The 21070-nt window shown below is 35.7% G+C and overlaps 1 protein-coding gene across 1 annotated transcript in view; it reads left to right on the forward strand.

Moving 5' to 3' along the window:
• The window catches only part of poe (E3 ubiquitin-protein ligase-like protein poe), an 849790-nt gene that overhangs the window by 324941 nt on the left and 503779 nt on the right, over positions 1-21070 (forward strand). The window contains exon 29 of the mRNA XM_090388478.1: positions 17539-17617. Coding sequence (XP_090244604.1) covers positions 17539-17617 — 79 coding nt within the window. The remainder of the gene's footprint in view (positions 1-17538; positions 17618-21070) is intronic.

A 21070-nucleotide genomic window follows, 5' to 3' on the forward strand; every position in this document is an offset into this window, starting at 1 on the left:
TTAGAGATATTGAAAATGTACAGTTTTTAAAGCCCAAAATGGTGGCCATATTGAACAGATTTAATTTAATTTTATTTATTTATTTTTTTAGTTTATGCAGGCTCTTTTTATTGTGCTAGCATTAATTAAATTATATATTTAAAATACTGTTATTTACATGTTTCCTTATGTATGGACCATACTGTATAGCAATTATTTACAAATATGATTAAAATATCATTTCTCTGATGGCGGGGGGGGTAGAGCACACTAGGTTTGCTTACAAAATCATCTCATTGAGCAGATAACAAATGCATAAAAAATAACAGTTCCCATATAGAGTTATATTGCTATTTATTTGTAATAAGTTTCATTTCTGAGAGAAAGCTATTTCAGTAATTGTCCTTTCATCTTATGAACTTACGACCCTTTTAATAAGTTTCCACACTATAAGAGACCAAAAAGATGCAGATAATCAAATTCTCATATAAATTTAAAGCTAATGAGCTTAAAGCTGTGGAAATAATAGCATTTATGTACAAATAATGAGGCGCCTCCATAGCCAGGTGGGAAGGAGCAGCATTGCGTAGCACACGCTTCTTGATTAGACCGGGGTTCGAGCCCGTCACCACCAAATACAGAGGATGTAGAAAGGTCAGTGAATGACCACCGCATATTCCCGGAGCAATATGGCCTTAGTTGCTAATGCTCCTAAAAACCAAATAACAAACAATAACGTACAAATAATGCTAAAGTATCCTTTCTGTAAATATTTACAATATAATTACCCAAGTAGATGTTTCAGAGACATTTTCTGAAACAGCTTTGGTAATTAAAAATAAATAGCTTTATGGGGAAGTGTAGTTTATTTATATTGCATGGATGGGCTCATTGGGATATGCTTCACATTTTGTATGAGATATGTATGCCCATAAAACTATTTATATTTTTCTTATTTTCACTGTTTTTTTTTTTTTTTTTTTTTGATTAAAGAGGCCTGTGTGCTCTGGATTCATTATTACTATTGTGGATTATTGCAGACACAGAGGGAAATGGACACAGAATAAATAATGACAAGTTTAATATTAATTGGAAAACATATATATATTAAATTAGATACATACAAAAGCTTTCGCTTAGTTTGTTAACCTTCATCAGTCAAACAAACAGTTAAGAGTGTGGAACATGAGGGCGTGCACTGCCAGTCATGTATATGAACTGTGTGATGATGGTGGTGGTTAATTGTTGGATGTTGAAGCCTATGGCTGTGACACATGTGAATGTTTCCAACGTTTGTCATTCATCAAAATGGTTGCTTCAATGATAGGGTGGACATGACATCCACTGCTCCTGTTTACCGAGGTATTGGAGCATGTGATGTTCAATGACTCCAACCAGGCGCGTCGCCAGTAGTGGCGGGACCTATCTACAATCACAACATTGCAGTGTGGGTCAGTGTCATGGTGGGTTGACCAAATGTGTTCGACAATGACCAACTGTTCTATGTCCGCTAAGCGGATGGCTCTTTCGTGTTCTGAAAGACGTTTTTCAAGCTGTCTCCAAGTTTCCCCGATGCAGCAGCTAGTGCAGTCACAGCAAGAGATGTGGTAGACTACACCACTTTGTAGTATGGTGTGAACCGGTGTTTTCACTTTATAGATGAAAGATCGTAACTTTCTGCCTGGGAGTTGTATACATTTTATCACATGTGATTTTAGGACCCTAGAAACCTGTTATGATAGGTTTGGGTAGTATGGGATAAAGGCACTCACTGCTGAGTCATTACCTTTGATGTTCTTGTTGGTCGCTACTTTGTCATGTGTCTGTAGGTCACACCTGTCAAGGGTATTGGTGGGATAGCCACACCTCGCAAGATCCGCCTTGACTTTCAGGTCCAGGCACGAGTTAGCAAGGTTCGTGCGATGGCAAGAAGATGGCTACGATGGCAAGTTCTACCTTGATGGTAGAACTTGCCATCACATGTGCAAAGGAACTCTTGGATAAAGATCAAACCCTTGGCAGCAGGACCGAACTAACACCAGACGATATCTCCACTGCCCTCAGGCTGCTTAACAGGTGGTGTAATTATGCTCAACGACTCCATTTACTAACAGGTGCACGGCACAGCCATGGGTTCCCCAGTTAGTTCAGTCACGACAAATATCGCTATGGAAGAATTAGATGGTCATGCATTTACGAATCTACCATATCCCATTACCTTTTGGTGTCGCTACATGGATGATGTGTTTGTGGTTATCCCCCAGAAATTCGGGTGACCGACTCTTATACCACCTCAATTCTCTGTTGCCTTTCATAAAATTCACCATCGAGCTAGAATTGGACAACACCATACCATACTTAGACACCCTTGTCCGATGCAAGGGCATGCACTTGAAGTCAACTGTCTATCGTAAACCAATGTGTGCTGGCCAATTTACCAACTTCCAGTCAGCACATGCGCGTAGCCATCGTCTTGCCACGTCACGAACCTTGCTAACTCGTGCCTGGACCCACTCTAGTTCTGTAGATGAGAGGTGCACCAAAATTGCTAAAGTCAAGGTGGATCTTGCGAGGTAGAACTTGGGGATCCGGTAGAACTTGTATTGGAAAAAACTAATAGTTCTGATACTATAGCAAATTATCTGGATCTTCATATAGAAATATTGCATAATAATAATATAGACGTAAACGTATATAATAAAAGAGATGCATTCAATTTTAACGTAGTAAGCCTTACAAATTGGAAATCTAATATATCAAAATCAGTGCATGGTAATATAATTTTATCACAATGTCTAAGAATTGCTTATATCTGCAATAGTAATAAAAATTGTTCAGCGGGCTTAACACTGTTGTACGGCAGGTTGATCAATAATCATTTCCCTATCGCTTACCTGAAATATCATTTCAGGAAAGCGATAAACATTATTAATTTCAAAAATTTGTTTTCTGAACCTATTGTTTTAATATAATTTTCAATATAATCGTTATATTTAGTGCCATGTATATATGTAAATAGGATACACTTTGCATTCTTGGTGTCTTACGGCGTAGAAAACTTGTACCCACCGGCTTGCAAATTACAGTGTATCATTTTTTTTTTTTTTTTTTTTTTTTTTTAAATATATAGTTAATATATAGTTAAATTCATTTAAATTTACTTAAATTCACGCTGAGATAACATGCAAATTTAGCTCAGGGTCCTACTATAGGAACGGGTTTGCGATCCCGGGCATACCCGAGCCACAACTTATATCTTGTAATGTCTTTAAACTGTCCTACACTCTTTATTTTTATTTCTCCGAAATTATTAGGGCAATCCGAGGACGTAGGAGAAACTATTTCTTATCTATACCACTATTTTTCGCCTTTGTGGAGTTCAGGTTCTATTATTCCTACTCCTTTAGTTTTTCTTCTTACTATCTGCATGTTTCTATGTGTTAATTTAATTTAATTATTTATTTTTACCGTATCCATCACATAGGGGGCACCACATATTATTTTGACGACTATTACATTATGTCCTAGATACGGTCAATATGTAGTATGTATTATATATTTAATCTTATTTTAATCATTAAATTACGTTCTCTGTCGGGTCAACGATGATTAATATATGCTTACATTTATATTTTACTTATATTTCTTACCCTTGATTCTAATATTTCTAATATTTCTAAATTTTATTATCATCTTTCGATTTATTTAAATTCGATTTATTTTCGGCCTATACCGGTTTATATTTGGTTTAGATTTAAATTACTTAGCATATATTGATCATCACAGAAACAGAGAACCGTGTCGTTTTTTGCCTTCATTCTGGGTGGTTGGCCCCAGTTGACGTCATCTAGATTGTCGGTAAAAAGCGATAATAATTTTTTTTTTTTTTTTTTTTCTTTGCGTTGTCTTAGATCCCTGATGGTATTATTGTTGGATTTATTTTCTTTATATTATCCGTAATATTATAGACATTATGGGTGCATTGCATGATTGCTTGCAACTGCTTTGACTCATAAATATTATTTACATATTAGTTACAGTTACTTTCGTTTTAACTTTCTTTACTTTTTTATCAATAATTATAATTATATATATATATATATAGAAATGATTTCACCACTACTTGTAAATAAATAATGTATATGGTGGGATTAATTAAGAAGTTCCAAGCTGAATTTTTTACAAGTATCTGAACATTAAGAGATTTCTTTCCCCCCTCCCCCTAGATTGTCCTGGATACTTGCACTTGTCATTTTCATTGAATCACTCAAAAGTTTATTTTTATCTGTTGTCGATTGCAATTTCATATTGTAATTTTTTTAGAATGTCTCTTTGAACAAAGATCTATAAAGCTTTTGTTGAAGAAATTGCCCCAGAGACTATTCAAGCATATGGTGAAAAACTTTAAAATATTTATGTAGTACAAGCACTTCAAAGGTGGATGTGTTATCACTCAGAATGATGAAATGTCTTTGACCGTGCACATTAAATGCTGAACTTGTCTCCCCCATTAGAAATGTTATCTGATTTTTAAATAAGAATCGACCTGGCTTCTCAAATTGGAATATCATGTAGTAGTTGCAAAGCTATAATTTCTGATATTATAAACATGAAAAGATTATGCAACTTCTTTGTTCCCATCCTTTTAAAACATCAGATGGAAATAAGAATTGAACTTTCAAAAGGACTGGTTGAAATTTGTAATCATGAGCCAGGATATCTTTACCTCCTGCAAACAAAACATTGCTCCTCTTAGTGGAAGTCTCTCATGTAGGAAAATATTCAGATTGATGGATCTAAAGGTAAAATTATGCTATGATTATTATTATTATTTTTTACAATAAAGGCTTAATTCATTATAAATTTATAATAGGAGTTATGTACTTTGAAATTATTAAACAATTGGCAGATGCAATCAGAAGAAAGAAACCTGATATTTGGGCAAGGAAAAAGTGGAAATATGTCTTTGAAATGCTCCTGCTCCTTGGGCAACAACAATTTCTGAATGTCTTCCCAAACATTGTGTTTTGATAGACATCCAGACACAAAAAATAAAAATCACAATGTGATTTTTATTTTTTTCCCCCAAACTAAAGAACTCATTAAAGAGATGATGATTTTCCAGTGAAACAAAACTTATGGTAACTACAGTAAATGCAATGAAGAGACATTTGTAAAAAGTGCTAGGGAGCAAGCTTTATTACAGTTACATAACTGAGGAAAATGTGGACATTATTTTAAAAATTTTGGTGGACATTATTTTAAAAATTTCTATGTACAATCATCTGTAAATATATTTGTTTAAATAAAAATTCAGCATGGAACTTTTTGAGTCTACCCTGGATAACTTGTGTAGCTTGAATCATTTCACTGCAGTGAGATACTGATGCCATCCTGTAAAAGTTATCAGATATCTAAGCAACTAACAATTATTCATTGTATTGATCCCTTCTATATGGTGTAAGATATGAATGGTCAAGCAGAAACAGATTTGTTCAGGATCTAGTCACAACTGCCCAAGTTTAGTCACCATCCAGGAGCAAGTCTTTTGCCACAGGCATCACAAAATATGAGCCTTCATCATTGGGTTAGTGTACAGTAGATGACTCTCATCAACCTGTGCAATACCACCACTTTGCTTATTGGAGGCTTGAAGTGGTTGTTGTTTGTTATTTGGATTTTAGGAGTATTAGCAACTAAGGCCATATTGCTCCGGGATATGCGATGGTCATTGCCTGACCTTTCCGCATCCTCCGTGTTTGGTGGTGACGGTCTCGAACCACGGTCTAATCAAGAAGCATGTGCTACACACTGTTGCTCCTTCCCACCTGGCTACGGAGGCGCCTTGAAGTGGTGGAACCCATGTTTAGTCTCCAGAGCTATGTTCCGGTCAACCCTTCCCCATCTCTTCCATCATGCAGTATGATTGATTTCTTCTGAGGTTAAGATGAACACCGTGGTGAGATCCAAACTTCCTTACATTTCAAGGGTCCAGCTCTAAAATGGTTTCGCAGGCCGGCCGCTAGTTAGTACCTACCTGACCGGACCTATTGGTAACTCTCCAGGAGGCTTCCGGATCAGCTAGTGTGTAATCTTGCTGCCTCTACTCTGCTAGATAGTGATTGGAAGGAGTCCGAGTAGTGTGTATGTAAGAGGCATTGTCGAGGCCACGTTGTGTCAAGGATCTGGGTATATTCTTACTATGTGTATGCCATATCAAAAATTTCATTACTTCATACAGCATTCTCCCCCCCCCACTACTTTTTCTTATTATCAAATACACCATGAATTGTCAAACTAATAGATCAAACTTATCTTCGAAAAGATCTAAACCTCCCAAACACTTCCTAGTTCATTTCACAGATACACATGGTCTCAGTTCTAATCTCAATGATGTGTCCATTTCCACTTACAGTCTGCCGAACCTCATGTTCTTTTTCTGACAGAATCTCAGTTATCAGTAGATTCAACCACTGTTCATCTCAGTTGCCCAAATTATTCGCTGTATGATTCCTTTCACCTCAAAGTTGGTACTTGTGCATATGTTTGTTCCAATATTTCCTGTCAGAGACTTGGTAACTTGGAATCACCTCTTTTCAAATTTCTCTGGCTTAAAATCTCTCTACTTCATTGTGTCAAATTCATCTGTTGTCTCTACCATTCTCCCAACTCCACTAATCACTTGGAACTCTGACTTCCTCTCTTTGCAACTTGACTTCCTCTCTTTGCAACTTGACTTTCTCTAGTCAAACTTTCCTAACAGTGAGGTAATTTCCTTTGTGATATTAATGTTCAAAACTCCAGCTGGCTTCCGTTTTCTAGTCACACAGAGCCGGCTGGTCAAGATGCTGAGGCTTTTACAATTGCTAATGACCTTGCACAGATTGTTCATTTACCTACCAGAATACCTGACAATCCTAACCATATAGCCAACACCCTTGATCTTTTTTCTCACAAACAACCCTTCTAAGTACACGGTCGAAGTGAGTGGTCCTTTAGGCACCTCAGATCACAACTTGGTGATTGTCTCTTCTCCAATGGAGCCTTTATCTCATGGCTGTTCGCAACCGAGTGTTGTTTGCATTACAAGAATGCAAAATGGGATGATGACCTGCGAGATTTCTTTTCTTTTTTTCCTTGGTCGGATTACTGTTTCAAAACGTCTGATGTCAATGTTTGCTCAGATCGTGTGTCAGTGAAATTATCCTTGTAGGAATGGAAGCCTTGGTTTTCCAATAAATGTGCTAAGGCTGTTCAAGAGAAGAATGTCGTATATCGTAATTGGCTTATTTCCTATTCTTCAGTTTCATTTCCTGCCTACACCAAAGCTTACAACAATTGTCAAGCAGTTATTAATCAGTCCAAACTAGATTTTGAACAGGCTAAGAGTAGAAAACTTGCTTCTTGCCCTAATGGTAGCCGAGCATTCTAGTCTCTTGCCAAAGCTATTGGCCGCAACATTTGCCCATCTCTGCTCCCACCTCTGTCAAAACCAGATGGTTCTGTTTTCACTTCAGGCAAGGATAAAGCTGACCGGCTAGCATCCCATTTTTCTTACAATTCATGTATTAATAATCTTGGTAAAACACCTTCCACCATTCCCAACACACTTCATTCAATGCTTCCTGTGGTCTTCTGTCAGAAGGCTTTTGACGAATCTTGATGCTAAGAAAGCTCCAGGTCCTGATGTTATTTCTCCACTTGTTCTCAAAACCTGTGCTCCTGAATTTACTCCTGTTCTTTGCTGCCTTTTTTTCACTTTCTTATTTCAAAGTTGTTTTTCCTTCTGCTTGGAAATTTGCTCATAACTAGCCAGTTCCTAAATGGGTGACAAATCCCTCACATACAATTATCGTCCCATTGCAATTACTTCTACTCTACCCAAAGTAATGGAGAAATCAATTAATCGCCAACTCTTAAACTACTTAGAAACCTTCCGTCTGATCAACTATTGCCAGTGTGGATTCCGTCAATGTCAATCCACTGGTGATATTCTGGCTTATGTTACCTATTTATGGACAAATTCAATGGAAAAGTTCGGTGAAACACAAGTAGTTGCTCTTGATATCTCAAAGGCTTTCGATCGTGTTTGGCATAAAGGTCTTCTAAACAAGCTTTCATCTTATGGTTTGCCAACTGTTTTTTGTATTGGTTATCCAGTTTTCTCTCTGACCGCTCACCAAGGGTGATGGCTCTCTGTCTTCTAACTTCTCCACTAATGCTGGTTTCCCCCGAGGTTCAGTCTTTCCCCCCACTCTTTTCCTCTTGTATATTAATGACCTTCTTCCATTGACCGGAAATCCTATCCATAATTTTGCTGATGATAGCACATTGAATTCCACTTTGCAATATGAGAAACCTCGCCCTGCTCAATCAGCTTCAACTTCTCAAATATCCATTACCAATTCCTTAAATGCCAATCTCCAGGTAATTCTCCAGTGGGGCAAAGAAAACTTAGTTGATTTCAACCCTTCTAAAACTCAATCTTGTCTTATGTCTCGCAAAAAGGATTCTTCTGCTCCTATGCTTATCTTTGGTGACACTCCGATTTCTTGGCAAGGTGATATATCTCTATTGGGGATTACCCTGACTTCTTATCTCTGGCACAAGCACATTATAAATATTTTTTCCTCTGCAACTAGAAAACTTGACTTTTTCTTTCACTCTCAGCTTTACCGTTCTTCCAAACAATGTTCACTCTGTACAAATCGCAAATCCTCCTTACCGTGGAATATTGTTCCCACATCTGGGGCAGTGCCCCTAAAATCTCTCTCTCTCAGGCTTCTAGATTCCATTCAGAAGAGGGCAGTTAGGTTAATTGATGACTCATCTCTAACAGAGTCTCTCCACTCTCTGAGTCATAGATGTACTGTTTCTGCCGCATGCCTTTTCTGCAGATCCTTCCATGGGCACTGTTCTTCTGAATTGGCTTCTATAATTCCCGCTCTCTCTTTCAAAAAGTCTAAATACGTGTCACCACCAGCCAACATCCATTTACTGACTAACTTCAAACTCACAGAACCAACTTTTCATCCTCCTCGTTTATTCATTCAACTGCCATTTTCTGGAACAACCTCACTTCATATGTATTTACAAAATTACAGTCTACAGAAGTTCAAGTCTAATGTCAACAAATACCTTCTTTCATATTCTTAGCCTCCAACCCATGCACAGTACTAAGTACTATAGGTTCTAATACCTCTCGTGATTGGGGTTTTCATTAAAAAAAAAAAAAAAAAGATCGCGTATTGCCAACTTACAATGCCACAAATATCAGTCAGCTTCACAGTATGATATTTTACGGGCTGTTTATAACTGAACTCTGTAAAAATTAAAAGCTTTAAAATTTTTCGTAACGGTAACTTTTATCTGTGCAATTATTTAATTATAAATGATGTTGTAACTATTATTAGCATACTAAAATGCAAATTGAAAAAGCACAAGGGATGGTAAATTACTGGATTACTCCCTACTTGCAACAATTGATTGTACATGTGAACAAAAACCCCAGCATAATATTTTCACGAATGTACAACGACCTTTGATTTTTTTTTTTTTTCTTTCTTTCTTTTTTTTCCTGAATCGATTAAATAAAGATATATATTGCTCTGTTGATGTTGAACATGAAACTGTATTTTCACACTATCCTTATAATTGGTTCCCATATGAAAGCCAAAAATAATTGGTTGGGCTATTATTCTTTGTCACATTCCTTCAACCAGTAAGACCTGTGCTATAAAATAATGCTTTTCATAGTTTACTGTCTGTACTAAGAGTCCATAATACTGTGCCTTTGCCAAAAGTTGTGCTACTGCTTATCAAGATAACACCATCACAGTTGTAAAAAAAAAAAAAAAAAAAAACACTGGTAGTTCAGCCTCATAGCTGCTAAATTATCCTGTAAAATACCATAACCACCAAGCCAGATTTCTTATTCACCATGGCAACTGTTTTTGTCGAGTTGATCTTATGTACTCCAACTTGAGATCATTGAAGAGTATTTAATTATTTAAGTCTCAAAATGCAGTACTCACTCTGAATATAATCTGCCATAGTTTTATGAAAAGACTGATGGCTAAATATAAGGTGGAATGGTTAAGTTAATGCATTAAGATGGGATGAGATTTAATTTAAAGGAATTTTAAAATAATCGCAAGGAAGCAGAGGTGCACTACTCCGTCCCTGGTTGTCATAAAGTAGAAAATAGTTAATCTGGAACATAAAAGAATTGATAATGCCAATAGTCGTGACAACAGACTTTCGTTAAGTTATAACGTCTTCAGGTGGCGGTGTTAAGTGAGAAGTAACGCATGCTGTATTTTAATGAATTTTCTATACTCTCATGATGCTCTTTGGAACACGTGGGAATCTCAGATGTGAGAGATTCCAAGCCAAGGAAAGGTGAAAGGAAAGTTTTGCGTTTAGGATGTTGAGATTAGTATTGTGTCGAAACCATTCGATAATGAGGGCTTCATATTGAAGAATTTTGTGGCTGGTTTTAAGTCTTATAATGGTGATGGCAGAGTCAATTAAAGGAGTGCGATTGTGAGTTTGAGCTTGAATTGTGAGTTCTGTACTAGCATGGCCCAATCTAAGACTATTATAGTTGTAGTATGCACGAGTGTTGGAGGTTTTGGTAGAACCAAACTTGGTAGTAGTACTACCAATATAACAGGCATCACAGTTTGGTTGACATTTAATGAAGTAAATTATATTGTTCAAATCGTTGGTTGGGTATTTGTGTGTATCTCTGTAAGTGTTGAATAAGGATCCGAGTTTATTATAAGCTGAAAAAATAAGGGAGATATCATTACCTGTAAACACATGGCGGAATTATCTGCCAAGTTCATTATGGTATGGGAGGATGATGCGTATATTTGCGTTGGTGGTGGGTTTTGGTGGATTGTTAATTTTACTTTTGGCGGTGGAAATAGTGTGTTGAATGAGTTGGGTTGGGTAGTTCGTAGCTGTAAATTTTTCTGTGAGGTATTGAAGTTCATTGGTTAAGTCATTTTGTGAGGTGCTATATTTGAGGGCATTATGTATTTGGTTGTATAAAACCGCTTTTTTTGTGCAGATGGGGTGGTGCAAAGCAAAATGTAGATATTTGCCTGTATGTGTATTTTTTCTGAAAATCTTTGTGCCTAGTTTGGTACCTGTTTTGTAAACAGTGAGGTTGAGAAAATTAATGTGGTTGTTGGTTTCAATTTCAAGAGTGAGTTTTAACCTATCATGTATTGAATTCAATTTTAAAAAGAGATTGTCTATAGTGGACCTATTTCCTATTATGAGTATGTCATCAGCGTAACGTGTGTATAATTTTATTTCTGGAGGGAAGGGTTGTAAGATTTGGTTCTCTATTGTGGCTAGGTAAATTTCTGACGGAGGGGTGGAGATACCTAAACCCATGGGTAAACCGAATATTTGTTGGAAAATTTTATTATTGAATCTGAAATATTGGGTGTCTAGTAAAAGTGAAGCAAGTTCAAGGATGTTATTAATGGAAAGAGAGGTACGTTTAGACAAAGTGTTATCTGTTGTTAAGAATTTTCGTAAAGCCTGTAAAGTGTATGGGATATGCACGTTAGTATATAGAGATATTATGTCAAATGATGCTAGGATATCTCCATCAGAAATTTTAGTGTTGCTTATTTTCTGAAAGGCCTGATTGGTGTTGCTGATTTTGAATTCTGAGAATCTGGTAAGAGGGGATATAATTTTAACTAAGTAGGTGGATAGGTTTGCAAAAGCTGACTTACTGAAAGAGATAATTGGTCTTAATGGGTGGCCAGGTTTGTATAGTTTGGTGATGCCAAACATGTGAAGAAGGATGTTGTTGCGGATTCCTATCTGTTGCAGTGTGTATAAATTGATTTCTTTATTTTGTCTGAGTTTTCTTAAGATTAAATCTAGTTTATTTTTAAGTTTGGTGATATGATTCTTATCAATTTTATGTGTGTTTTGGTCGGCTAAAATTTGTTCCATTTTCTGAGTGTAAGTGTTTTTGTCAATGATGACAATCGTGTCTCCTTTATCCACTTTTTTGTAGTAGCAGCAGTAGTAGTAGTAGTAATGGCATGTGATGCAAGAAAGCAAGTATATGAGCTTATGCAGCATCAGCCAAAAAAAAAAAAAAAAAAAATCACACCATTCCCTCCAAATGCCTGTCCAGTTCCTCCTTAAATTTATTCAGATGTTATTGTATAATAACATCTGAAATTTTGCTTAATTTTTGTATATCTAGAAGTTGTTGCTTTTTAACATTAGATTGGGAGGAAAGTTTGGAGTTTATTATGCTATTGGTTTGGTGTATTATTCGCCATTTGTCGGGATGATGTTCTAATTTAGATTGCAGTTCTATTATACAGTCCTTGATGGGATGGTGTTGATCTTTTATGGCAACGTTGAAGCCATATTCTAAACCGGTAAGTTCAGTTGGTGTGAAGGATTTCGAAGGGATGCTGATGGTAGAAATTTTTGGTTGAGATCCTAATGTAAGTGTATGCCATTTCTTGATGTGTCGTTCTACATTATGGATGGCTGCATTAATGTGTATATCGTTAAAATTGGAGTACTCTGTCCAGGTTTTGGTTGACATTTTCCTTTTAAGATGAAATCTCAATTGATGTATACTGTGTAAAGGTTATGTTTCTTGTTGAATCTTTTCCTAAGTTCCTCGCATATGATGGCGATGGAGGTACGATGTATGTTATGTGGTATTTTTTGCAGCTGTTTTTTGGGAAAATGCAGACAAATTTAGGAATAATATTATGCCAAAGACATTTTTGTAGGAAGGTGATATGTAATTTATTAGTGAAATGTTTCATGAGTGTTTTTGTGAGTTGTGTTTTTTTATCAGACATGTCCAAAGGCATCAAGGGTACAATTGAGATGCGGTGCAGATAAGGTGTTATATAAAAATAGCGAAATGCTTAAAGTACGGTACTCACCTTGAATATAATCTGCAATAGTTTTATGAAGCCGACCGGGCTAGCCGAGTGGGTAAAGTACCTGCCCGGCAACCCAAAGGTCGCGGGTTCGATTCCCGCCTCGGGCTTGGATCACTGTACTGCAAAAACCTTTGGAGGTGCAATATGGCCACAGAAGCCGATGCGCCAACAACTACCAAATCAAAAAAAAAAAAAAAAAAAAAGTTTTATGAAAAGACTGATGGCTAAATATAAGGTGGAATGGTTAAGTTAATGCATTAAGGTGGAATGAGATTTAATTTAACGGAATTTTAAAATAAGCGCAAGGAACAAGCAGAAGTGCACTACTCCGTCCCTGGTTGTCATAAAGTAGAAAATAGTTAATCTGGAACATAAAAGAATTGATAATGCCAATAGTCGTGACGACAGACTTTCGTTAAGTTATAACGTCTTCAGTTGGCGGTGTTAAGTGAGAAGTAACGCGTGCTGTATTTTAATGAATTTTCTATACTCTCATGATGCTCTTTGGAACACGTGGGAATCTCAGATGTGAGAGATTCCAAGCCAAGGAAAGGTGAAAGGAAAGTTTTGCGTTTAGGATGTTGAGATTAGTATTGTGTCGAAACCATTCGATAATGAGGGCTTCGTATTGAAGAATTTTGTGGCTGGTTTTAAGTCTTATAATGGTGATAGCGGAGTCAATTAAAGGAGTGTGATTGTGGGTTTGAGCATGAATTGTGAGTTCTGTTCTAGCTTGTTCCGATCTAAGACTATTATAGTGGTAGTATGCGTGAGTGTTGAAGGTTTTGGTAGAACCAAACTTAGTAGTAGTACTACCAATATAACAGGCATCACAATTTGGTTGACATTTAATCAAGTAAATTATATTGTTCAAATCATTGGTTTGGTATTTGTGTGTGTCTTTGTTAGTGTTGAATAAGGATCCGAGTTTATTATAAGCTGAAAAAGTAAGCGAGATATCAGTACCTGTAAATACACAGCGGAATTGTCCGGCAAGTTCATTATGGTATGGGAGGATGATGCACATATTTGCACACAAATACCCAACCAACGATTTGAACAATATAATTTACTTGATTAAATGTCAACCAAACTGTGATGCCTCTTATATTGGTAGTACTACTACCAAGTTTGGTTCTACCAAAACCTCCAACACTCGTGCATACTACCACTATAATAGTCTTAGATCAGGACAAGCTAGTACAGAACTCACAATTCATGCTCAAACACAATCACACTCCTTTAATTGACTCCACTATCACCATTATAAGACTTAAAACCAGCAACAAAATTCTTCAATATGAAGCCCTCATTATTGAATGGTTTTGACACAATACTAATCTCAACATCCTAAACGCAAAACTTCCCTTTCACCTTTCCTCGGCTTGGAATTTCTCACATCTGAGATTCCCACATGTTTCAAAGAGCATCACGAGAGTATAGAATATTCGTTAAAATACAGCGCGCTTTACTTCTCACTTAAAACCGCTCCAACTGGAGACTTTATAACTTAACGAAAGCCTGTTGTCACGACTATCGGCATTATCAATTCTTTTATGTTCCAGATTAACTATTTTCTACTTTATGACAACCAGGGATGGAGTAGTGCACTTCTGCTTCCTTGCACTTATTTTAAAATTCCGTTAAATTAAATCTCATCCCACCTTAATGCATTAACTTAACCATTCCACCTTATATTTAGCCATCAGTCTTTTCATAAAACTATTGCAGATTATATTCAAAGTAAGTACCGCACTTTAAGCATTTTGCTATTTTTATATTTAGTCTATTATCACGGTACTATAAGAATTCTATAACTTTATACTTGTTATTTAAGTCTCTTAATTCATTTCTTTCTGTTTAAACTACTCAATTTATTTATTATCTTATATGCAAACCTGTCTAAGTTAGCTAGGTGTCTGGTAGGGTTTACTATATGAAAAAACCACATCAGTGTGGTTATTTCGTGTATGCTGCAGGAAGCAGCTAATGTGTTAATACATTAACAGTCTTCTAATCTGCATGCCATCAAAGTCACATCTACAAAACTACAAATTTATTCATAAAAAGTAAACAAACATGATTCATTCCTTTGATTTTGTCATCCTAATTCAAACTTGTCTGAGAGAAATGGAACTATTGCATCAGTAGCACTTCATTTTTGGCTGTGATGAAAAAGCTTATCCCATGCATACCTAAAAGTAATTACTTCTGTAGTTAATAGTTTCCGTTGTGACTAGTTACATTCTCAATCTTTTACTGTGACAATTGGTTCTTTATATCTTATACTTCCAGTTTCTCATCTTACTTATCATAGGTTGCTCATTTTGGCTTGCATTGCAAATGTTATTAAAATGGCTTAAGAATTATGGATTACTTCAGCCTTCCAATCCCAGCATTCACTTAGTGGAATGAGATAGTTGACGATCTGATAGCTCTAGTTTTTACCAAACTGCGATCCACTGGCGCATGGCTCAAACAGCAACTAGACAGAATTTTCACAAACTTCCACTGAGTGATAATGGAGAAGCAAGTCCAAACTATAATACTCATATCTCTGACCAAAAGAAATGCAATTTGTTTTGATCTGGGATAATAGTTCAAAGAACCAGAGCAACTGTCCAGGAAGATTCTAAACTGTTAAATCTACCAACATCCCTTAAATTTTTTTATTTGCATTGCATATGTGGAAACTGTCTCATACAAGGGGCGTGTGAAAAGCTTGTGGCCTGAATATGAAGGTTTTATTTGAGAAGTTTGGTAACACGTTAACTTTCAACATAGTCATAGTTCCCTTTAGCAATTTTTGTACACTTTTTGCCACCAATGCTGCAATGTATTGATTTACTTTTGCCACCATTGCTGGCAATGTACCAAAATGTCACTCGTCACCAGATCATACACACTGCCAACACTTTCTGGAGTGATGGATGTTTCAGGTATTCCCCAGTGTGGGTCACCTTCCAGGCTTCCCAATTTTCACAAATTGGAAATCCTCACCAGTATTAGCCAATTTGAATTAAAATCTTCTTCCATCATAAACTTCAAGTATCACCTTACCTTCTTTAACCTAAAATTGAATTTGGCTTCAGATCTGATATGTAGGTGCCTCCATAGCCGGGTGGGCAGGAGCAGCAGTGCATAGCACACGCTTCTTGATTAGACCGAGGTTCGAGCCAGTGAACACCGCATATCCTGGAGCAATATGGCCTTAGTTGCTAATGCTCCTAAAAACTAAATAACAAACAAACATTTGATATATCAACTTTCCACTAATTTTGAGATCTCTCCTCTACTAATTCTTGTTAAAGACCAACCTGTGTTTACAGAAATTCAGTTTCTCAGAGTCTTTTTAGACACAAAAGTTTCCTTCAAAACCTATTTAGAATAACTTAACAAAAGATTATTAAAGAGATTCCTGATTATGAACTTAGTAAAAGTTAAAATAAGATCATTTTAAAATGCATAAATATGTACAAGGTTTTCTGGAATCCTATCTGCTGCTAATCTTAACAGCATCCACTTCCCACTAATCAGGGGCAACAGTGCCCACAACACCATCCACTTCCCACTAATATATTTACTATAGAATCCTGGATTCTTAATTTGGCTTAGAAATATGCCCAATCTCCCTCTGGCCTGTCCAGATCTTTCTTTGGAAATTTAATTTCTCTCCTCTTGCTTGCCATCTCATAGCAACTAAGATGAACTAAGATGATATTTGTGGTGAAGCACTTGACAGGAGAATTAGGCCACATTAGCATTTTGGATTTTGTTTGCTACAATTCCATTAGCCAATCTCTGAAATTCACATAAGTTAATTTCAAGCCCACAAAAATTTGATTATTACTAACCAGTTTGATTATCGCTATCCTTCAGGATACGACTAAATGACATGACCTTGCTCTCGATGTAAAATTATGTGACCACTGCATCATCAGTGGTCACATAACCATGAATATAGGTATATACATTTAAAAAAAATGTGTTCATGTAAAACTCATGAGTCATGCTTTCTGTAAACTATGTTATAGTAATAGACACTATTAATTTCAACTTTGTTTTATTACCTTTTGTCATGTGTAAAGGATCCTTGCTCTGTTCTGGGGTCATAAAGTTAGTTGAATATATTCAACTTGTATTAAGAAATATCATTATTATAATCTTGGGTTATATTCAATGGATGTTAATTAAATTTTATAACACGTTTTTTAGAATAATTTAAATTTACGTAAAAATAATTAAAGCAATCAAATAAAATTTTACCCCAACATAGCATGCTAAAATGTAATGCATTGCATACATTGAACTTGTTTTCCTTTTTGACAAATGTTTATTAGCGTGAGACATTTCTTTATAGCAAAAGGATGCAAGTCCTGCATCATGAAATATTAGATCTAAATTTTGTTAAAAGGCCATATAAAATATATTATGACACTAGTACATGATTCAGTTAATAATGTTTAATTATAATCCTATCAGTATTATGATTCTAATTAAAAACAATGGTTTTTGGTAAATTACACTTTTTTTTTTTTTTTTTTACTTTTTTTCCTTATTAATTGCATCATGTTTTTTTCTTTGTCCTCTCCCTTCTTCCTGTCTTAAGGACAAGCACAGTTTACTAACAACTTCAATATGAAAAGATTGCTGAATACTGTAGTTCGATTTGTTGGAGATTTAATTGTGTAAGTATGTTTAAATCAGAAGTGTTGAATATTCAGAAATCAAAAGTGAAGTCTTCTCTTCACTTCTTTGTAGACTGCAAAGATAAATTATAAAAGGTGTTTAAGAGATTTTTAAACAGATTAATGAAATTATTTTAATGTCTGACTAGGGGGCTTTGCCCCCTGTTCGCTGCACTTGCTTCTTTTGATAAAATAAAATAAAATACAGTAGAACCCGGATAAGAAATTCCCGCATAAGAAGTTTTCCCCTGTACTATGTTTGATTTCTTAAGTACCAATTTCAACTCTGTAATGTAATGTAAATGTTGTAATGTATTATTTTCCCACGTAAGAAGTTTCCCCCGGTAAAAAGTTTTCCCGCATAAAAAGTTCGTGATAAAGAATGCACAGTGTAGTATTATAATGACATTTTCCCACTTAATATGTTTTTTTTTTTTTTTAAATATAGAAATTATTTATTTTTTAATATTAAAACATTTGGTAAGCGAACAAGTTAGTGCGAAGCATCACTTTAGTTCATGGTAAACCACTGAATTAGGTGAAATGGCATCATTTTTGATATTCTTTATCTCATGCTGTGGATGCCTTCACGAGCTGCCCTGATATTGCACTACCTCCAATAAGCAATGCTTCACCAATGGAGAAGACTAATGTTACTTATTCCCGGCGGCAGTGGGGGTGGTCATATCTGCCGAGAATCCATTGGCGAAGTAGTAGTAGTAGTAGTAGTAGAGGAGGCATGTGATGCAAGAAAGCAAGCTTATGTAGTATCAGCCAAAAAAAAAAAAAAAAAAAAAACATTTCACACATCCATTCCCTCTAAAAGTTTGTCCAGTTCCTCCTTGAATTTATTTCAGCTATCAACTTCCACAACGACAGATGGAAGTTTGCTGCAGCAATCAACCACCCGCTGGCTATAAAGGCAAATTTCCACACATCTATTATACTGTATAACTGTCTTTCCTCAATTTGAATTTATTCCCCCTCAGGTTCGTAATCTGAGCAAGAAGAAGAATCCCATTAGAATTGAGCCTGCTCAACCATTCAGTGCCTTATACACCTCAATCAGATCACCTTGCAGGTGTCGTGTCTCCAGACGCTGCAATTTGCAGAACTTAAACCTTTCTTGATAAGAGGATGCCTCATTTCCCTCACCAACCTTGTTGCCCTTCTCTGTACTCGTTCCAGCAACTCTACATTCTTCCTAAAATGAGGCCTCCAGACCTGTACACAGTACTCAAGGTGTGGCCTGACCGTTGCCTTATACAAAGGGATAATCACCTCCTTTTCCCTACTAGCAAAATTCCAGTATTGCCTATTTGAGAATCTATTGTCAAAGCATTGCTTATTCGAGGTAGTTCAATATCAGGGCAACTCGTGAAGGCATTCAAAATATAAGAGAAACGATGCCATTTCACCTACTTCGGTGATTTACTATGAACTGAAATGATGCTTGTCACTAACTTGTTCGATTATTGAATTTTCCATAGTTTGAGGCTTTCACCTCTAAAACCTTTTTACTATCAACATTTTGATATTATGGAAGTGACATATTGCAATTGTTTTCATTGATATCCATAATCAGATACATAAGATCGCGTTAAGTTCTGATGGTTGTGAACAGTTCTGAATTACTTAGTGGATTATCTCTGTCTTATTATAATTGTGACCTTTTAAGGTATGTCGAAACTCTAAAGGAGCACATTCTTCCAACTTGGTAATGAGTAATGAACAGAATGTTAAACAATTAGAAATCCTCAGTTTAAAAATGTTTCCTATAGAATTCTGAAATGGTGCTTAAAAATTATCTTTAACTTATGTGTATGTTTTCATTTTTATTCGTGTAGTTAATATTTCATACCCTTAAATCATTTTCCCTTCTAAGAAGTTTCCCAGCGTAAGAAGTTCTACACCTCCAATCCATTGGAAAACTTCTTATCCGGGTTCTACACTACTTACAGAAACTTTCGACTCTGTGTGTCTCTCTTCCTCAGCTATGAATACGTAAATACATTGCTATATCTATATAATATCGGTGTAGATACACAGACAACTCTTAAATAAAAACTATGATCATAGTACGAAAAGCATAATTTCATCTGTATCTCATATTGTGCTCATCCTTCACAATGAGTTACCGTGTATTGCATACCTCGAATAAGTAATGCTTCACTAATAGAGAAGACTATTGTCACTTATTCTCGGTGGGCACCCCCACCCAGACAGCACCATTTCAAAGCTAGTTGGCTTTTCATTGGTGGATGCCTTTCACACTACTTTAAGAGTTGTCTGTGGTGTATCTACACTGATATTATGTAGATATAGAATCTTAAACTTTTAAAATATTATGCCTTGTTGCATTTAGTTTATTTAAATAAATATGTTACATATGGAAATCAAGAATGGTACCGCATGGTCATGTTAGATAAACATAGCACATAACTACACTTTAACAGAAGCTTGTTTTACCACAATAAAACAAGCTTCTGTTACGTATTTTTGTATTTGTTACGTATTACCATGTAACCCACATCTCACTTCTCCCATTGGCTGAATAAATATCATTAGGAGGGAAATTAGTTTAACGTATAGAAAGATAATTTTAACTTTAATGTTTTGAGTTCTGTTAATAATGCTATAATTTTTGCCTTATACTTTAATATTATAGCAATATTAAATAATATAATATTTTTCATATTTTATTTATTGTTCCTCTAGGGCAATAAGCCCATATGCACATTAAATAATATAATAATAATATCTTACTTGGTACCTTTGCATTTGTGTTGTCATATAGCACCTCTGGACTACTGAGTTAACTAAATTGTTTGTTCAACCTTATTTTGTACCCTGTTTTAAAATTTTGTGGATTACCCTGATGCCCAGTTTAACTTTATATAAATTCTGAAAATTCTTGCTATAAAACTTTCATTTGTGATTTACAGTAACATTATAAAAACTAAACTTTGAACATTGGTGCATTACACAGAATATATGCTGCCCTATCATTAATATCCAGACACCTGCATATCTACGAATAACCTTTATTTACCAGAAAATTAATAACACGTGCTATGAAACTTTTAGCCTTTACAATGCTCTTTATTTTCTATATGAAACACTCTCCATCATTTTTTTTTTGTAAATGTCCTCGAATATTTTCCTCCATTCGGTCTTCAAAGAGGTGACCAGTTCAGCTCTATCTTTTTGGGGTGATCTCTCCTCACATGCATCCAACAATCCAGTTCATTCCAGAGTTTCTCTATAGGGTTGAGGTCAGTGCTATTGACTGCACAGTCCAACTTTTCAACACTCATATCTTAAAATCAGTCTACCACAATATAAGCAGAATAGCACTGAGACAACAACTACCTGTTGTCTTGCTGATACAGGTATTGTCCTTTACCAAAGTGCTGCCCAATGTAAGTAATGCAGTCTTGTCCAGCACATCTA

Source organism: Mastigoproctus giganteus, chromosome 14 (assembly GCF_048544385.1).
Source record: "Mastigoproctus giganteus isolate SK-2022 chromosome 14, ASM4854438v1, whole genome shotgun sequence".
Taxonomy (NCBI): domain Eukaryota; kingdom Metazoa; phylum Arthropoda; class Arachnida; order Uropygi; family Thelyphonidae; genus Mastigoproctus; species Mastigoproctus giganteus.